Genomic DNA, 5,638 nt, shown 5'->3' with positions numbered 1-5,638 from the left:
TATAATGTATATATTAACAGGTTATTAAAATTAAATTGTCTTTTGTCTCATTTTGTTCTATTATTTTGTTCTTTTTTTATTCACTTTTGCTACTAAATTAATATAATAATCTCATTCTGTCCAAAAGAATATAATTATCACCACAACTACCACAGTTATAATTATTTCCAGTCTTTAAGAAAGGTGATAATAGAAAGAAGGGATACTTTTTGAGAAAAAAAATTTAAATTTTGATAAGAGAGTTAAAATAGAAAGAATGAAAATATTTAGTATAAAAATATGATGTTTTAAATGTCATGAACAAAATTCAAATTTAATCCTGATTTTAATAAATAAAATAATATTTTATCTAAAATATTAATTATTATATATTAAATACTAAAAGGGAGTTTTTTATTTTGTATTAATGATATAATAAATATAAATTTTTTTATTATAGTATAACTAAATTTAAGAATAAATTTTATTTCATGTTAGATTATACTTATTTTAAAAAAATTTTGAAAAAAAAAAAGAGGATTCTAACGTAAATATTTTAATATAATAATAAATTATATATTATTAATGAGTAATTATTTTACTGATAGTGCTAGTAAAAAAAAACAGTTCAAATTTATCTTATTTAGTATTTATTAATTGTGGTGATAATTAATAAATACTAAACAAAATAAATTTGAGTTATTTTAGTTAATTTTTTATTATCTCTTAAACATGATTAATTATTCTACTTTAAAAACAAGTAAAATTATTATTTATTATTTTTATTTTAAAAAATAGTTAAATTTTAAATTTAATTAATTTTTATAAAATTTTGAAAATAAAAAATAATTTATGTATACTAGCTAGTTACAGATAAAACGCAGCAGTTATGAGCTTACATAGAGTCAGAGTGATAGAGAAGAGATTCCACAACAGAGATGCGAAATGCAGCAGCTAACATGCCTAAAGAAAAGTGAATTAAATTAAAAACACAGTAGAAGGTGCAGCGAAAAATTGTGGATGAAGATTATGGAAGGCAAAGAGAGATATATAGGATGTTGTCGTTGAATTCGAGGCTAACGAAAATTGGCGAAAGATTTGAAAGGCATCTGAGAAGCACACCGTTTGGAGTTGTTGCCTAGTTAATTAAGTGTATCCCCCCAAATGGGGTATTGACGATGGATCACTCTTATCACTTTGAATGCCGACGGACATTCAGCTGATCCACCGCTCCCTCTCCCTCTCCCTCTGTCATCAACCAACATTATTTATTTTGCACCTTTTTCCTTTAAAATTAAAGTGTGTGCTTATTTACAAAAATATTGAATTTAGTTGCGTAATAATTTGTTTATAAAAAGAAAAAAAAAAAAGAAGAAGAAAAAGACAAATGTGTAAATAGTTAAAAGGAGGTGAGGGGGATATGGAAATACAAAAAGGGAAAAGAGAAGGGCAACATGGTCTTAAAATTAAAAATTTATAAAACGGTGGCATTGGTTGACCCTTAAGAATTCCAATGGCGGCCCCTACGCCGTTGGCCTTGCTTGCATCTTTCTCTCTCTCTCTCTCTTTCTCTTTCTCTTTCTCTCTCCATATGCGTATTAAAAAGCCAAGAAAGCCACTAACACTCAGCAACAACACAACACACACACACATAGCTACATAAGAAGCAACCCAAAGCCTCCTCCTCTCTCTCTCTCTCTCTCTCTCTCATTCATTCATTCATGGAAGAAGAACGGGTGGTGGTGTGGTTGTCGTGGGTGAAGGTGGTGTCGTTGAGTTGCGTAGTGGTGTTGGTGGCGCTGAGGGTGGCAGTGCTCCTATGGTGGAGACCTATGAGGATTCAAGCCCATTTCTCAAGACAAGGAATCAGAGGACCCCCTTATCGCTTCTTCATTGGTAACGTGAAGGAGTTAGTCTCCATGATGCTCAAGGCTTCTTCTCAACCCATGCCTTTCTCTCACAACATTCTCCCTCGCGTCCTCTCCTTCTACCATCACTGGAAGAAAATCTATGGTATGGTATATTCAATTTCATTCATTATTAATAATGCAATATTAAGTTAAGAGTATGTATGTAGTAGTAGTAGTAGTAGTAGTAGTAGTCCTCTTGCTCATGATTAAAATAAAGTTGGCGTTCCCCCAGTGTCATGATGATCATGATTGTGATTCTCTCTTCCCCCGTTACCTAGAAGAGGGAGGGGACTCACTCACTCACTGAATATTATTATTCCGGTGCTTCTTTTTCGCAATAACTTTTCAGGCTTTCTTAATTAGCTTTTTTTCTTTTTCTGAGCTAGCTGCTCTCCTAGCTGTTTGATGCATGATGTTGAAGTTCCAAATTTGGACTCTAGCTCCACCACCTGCTTCTCTCTTGTTCTTTTTCTTTCTTTCTTCCTTTATCTTTTCAATACTCTCCTTGAGTATACCAATACTACTCCCTCACCCTCAAAATCCAACCAGCCTCAACATTTGTTTCCTACTGACTCCCTCTGTATGGATGTCAGTGATACAAATCTTTGTCCATATTCTTCTTCCTATTATTTTTCCTTTTTCAATAATCCCATTTATTATTATTATTATTATTATTACTAAGCACTACTTTGTATGTGCTGCAGATACAGCCATAATTTGTATGATATGGAAGTGCACTTTGTTGGCATTGTGGAGAGTTGTCATCTGCTCTCTTTTTCTCTCCTCATGTCCTCTTCCTTTTGTTTTCTTATGGGAGGAATTCAATTTTGACAATGTAGTTGTATATGTTTGGTAACCGTTTTTAAAATTGACTTGTCTTCTTCTTCTTCGTTCCCACCTCTTCCCTCTCTGTGCTGTAGGGTCTACAGTACACTATCCATTGCTTCCTCTCGTCAATAATGTTTCCTGCTCCAATTCCCTCTTTTGCAAACTTGACACTTACTACTTGAGGGACTCTGCTACTTCCATCTTTGTGCTACATAACATACCACATAATTATGCTTATGAATGAACTAATCATAATTAACTTAAATTTAATTAATTAATACAGGTGCAACATTCATAGTATGGTTTGGACCGACTGTTCGACTTACGGTGTCTGATCCAGACCTTATCCGTGAAATCTTCACATCCAAGTCAGAATTGTATGAGAAAAACGAAGCTCCCCCGCTTGTGAAGCAGCTTGAAGGCGATGGACTCCTGAGCCTGAAAGGAGAGAAGTGGGCTCACCACCGCAGAATCATCTCTCCCACTTTTCACATGGAAAATCTCAAGGTAATTAATTAATTAATGAATGATTAAAGTTGAATTTTGAAATAAAGATATATAATGTGTATATACTTGTACAGCTGTTGATACCGGTGATGGGAACAAGCGTGGTTGAGATGTTGGAGAAGTGGTCGGAAATGGGGGAGAAAGGTGAGGTGGAGATCGAAGTTTCCGAGTTGTTTCAGAGCTTAACGGAAGACGTTATTACCAGGACAGCATTCGGAAGCAGCTACGAAGATGGCAAAGCCATTTTTCGCCTTCAATCCCAACAAATGCTCTTAGCCGCCGATGCTTTTCAAAAAGTCTTCATTCCCGGTTACAGGTACATTTACTACCTAGTACTCTATCTATCTTTCCCTCCATTCCTAAATTAATTAATAATAAGTACTAAGTACTATATACATACACACACAGTAAGTTAAATTAATTAATTAATTAATTATTTGCTGACTTGTATGTGTACAATGAATATTTATTTTGGATTAGATTTTTTCCAACAAGGAGGAATATAAAATCATGGAAATTGGAGAAGAAGATAAGGAAATCGTTGGTGAGGCTGATAGAGAGGAGGAGAGAGAGCAATAGTGGTAGTGAAGGGGCGAAGGACTTGTTGGGGCTGATGATAGAAGCGTCGATGGGGAAGGGAAAGAATGGGAATAGTGTGAGTGTGACGGTCGATGACATAGTGGAGGAGTGCAAGAGCTTCTTCTTTGCGGGGAAACAAACCACATCCAACCTGCTGACGTGGACAACCATCCTCCTGGCTATGCACCCACACTGGCAGGTGCAGGCACGTGACGAGGTCCTCTCTATGTGTGGATCACGTGACCTCCCCACCAAGGACCATGTTGTCAAGCTCAAGACGGTAAGCCACAAGCCCCATTAAGGCACCCACCACTCCTATTCAGATTATTATTAGGATTTGGACAAAAAATCATGTTTTGTCTCTTACACTCCCTTGTGTTTCTCTTTTCTTTCCTCTCAAAAACAATCTTGCCACCTTTTGCTGCTTCTTACCCCTCCCAAAGGGAACATCTATTGCATCTTGACTCATTTACTATACCCCTCAAGTGTCATTTCTGTCAATTAACAAACAATGGAGCCTCTTCTTTCAATATTTTAATAATTCTAATATCCTGCAGCTGAGCATGATTGTGAACGAGTCCCTAAGGCTATACCCACCCACAATAGCCACCATAAGGCGGGCAAAAGCTGACGTGGACTTGGGTGGTTACAAGATACCACGTGGGACAGAGCTCTTGATTCCAATCCTGGCCGTCCATCACGATCAGGCAATATGGGGCAACGACGTCAACGAATTCAATCCTGGCCGTTTCTCGGAAGGCGTTGCCCGAGCAGCAAAGCATCCAGTGGCCTTCATTCCTTTCGGTCTAGGTGTGCGCACATGCATCGGACAAAACCTCGCCGTTTTACAAACAAAACTAGCCCTTGCAATCATACTCCAGCGTTTTAGTTTCAGGTTGGCCCCAAATTATCAACACGCACCAACGGTCCTCATGCTTCTCTATCCTCAGTATGGGGCCCCCATCCTATTCCACCGTCTCCCCAAAACCGATCATCAAGATCAACGCTTGTGATTCACTTGTGGCTTTCCATGTATCCTGTATGTGTGCAAGCTTGTGTAGAGTATTAACTATTAAGTATATAATGTTGCCTTCAATTTAGGGACCAAATTAGCCCTCCCTTGTGGCTTTTTTCTCTCTAAAATATATAAATATATGTGTAGAGTTGAGAGAGATGTGTGGTTAGCAAAATTACGGTGGTGCCCTCTCCCTGTTTATCTACAAAAATACTGACTCTAGCATGTGAGCTTTGGTTTCGTTATTGGCCAAGTGTCTTATGCCAATTCAAAATGTAGCTAGTGTGAGTGAGTTATAGGACTAAACTAGTAGGTGGCTAACAATTCCCTAGAGGTACTTAACATGTGTATCTTGTGCATATTTTTTTTTATATATTTTTCCTTTCCTTTTTTTTTTCTTTTATTAACAAAGATTTGTAATTTTGTAATGCATTTTTGGCTCTTTGATTGTCTTTTGGCACTGCAACCATTGGTTCTCCTGTTATTATTTTAATCCTCTACTGTCTCTTCACAACTCTGTATTTTTGTTGTATCTGTCTCTCAGTGTTTGCTTCATTCAGAAATTCAATTGGCTAAATTACTCAGCTTAAGGACGATAATAGCATAACCTGACTCAAGTTGCGTGGTACGTAATTGGTGATTGATGGCGATATCAATAACAATCCGTGAGCTCTGAAAACAAAACCAACCACCTTAGATTAAAGTTCTCCACAATACAAATAATTATTTGCACCTCCTACTAACACCTGTTGTCTCGCACGTGATTTTCAAACTAGAACCTAATCTTAATTTTGATTGGAGAAATAAGATATACTAATCA

At 36.6% G+C, this 5,638-nt stretch overlaps 1 protein-coding gene across 1 annotated transcript; it reads left to right on the top strand.

The window, feature by feature from the left end:
- Positions 1 to 1,506: 1,506 nt before the first annotated feature.
- LOC107469690 (cytochrome P450 734A1) lies at positions 1,507 to 5,209 on the top strand. The gene is made up of 5 exons (XM_016089069.3): positions 1,507 to 1,992; positions 3,001 to 3,224; positions 3,299 to 3,540; positions 3,705 to 4,083; positions 4,361 to 5,209. The coding sequence occupies exons 1-5, from the start codon at positions 1,701 to 1,703 to the stop codon at positions 4,814 to 4,816; spliced, it is 1,593 nt and encodes a 530-aa protein (XP_015944555.1). The 5' UTR covers positions 1,507 to 1,700; the 3' UTR covers positions 4,817 to 5,209.
- The last annotated feature ends 429 nt before the right edge of the window (positions 5,210 to 5,638 follow it).

Source organism: Arachis duranensis, chromosome 1 (genome assembly GCF_000817695.3).
Source record: "Arachis duranensis cultivar V14167 chromosome 1, aradu.V14167.gnm2.J7QH, whole genome shotgun sequence".
NCBI lineage: Eukaryota > Viridiplantae > Streptophyta > Magnoliopsida > Fabales > Fabaceae > Arachis > Arachis duranensis.
This window is presented reverse-complemented; position numbering and strand designations above follow the sequence as displayed.

Bases quoted from the DNA above. Each gene is read 5' to 3' on its own strand.
- LOC107469690 (XM_016089069.3), top strand. From the start codon at position 1,701: ATGGAAGAAGAACGGGTGGTGGTGTGGTTGTCGTGGGTGAAGGTGGTG. The intron at 1,993-3,000 runs GTATGGTATATT...TAATTAATACAG, and splicing joins TCACTGGAAGAAAATCTATG to GTGCAACATTCATAGTATGG. The intron at 4,084-4,360 runs GTAAGCCACAAG...AATATCCTGCAG, and splicing joins ATGTTGTCAAGCTCAAGACG to CTGAGCATGATTGTGAACGA.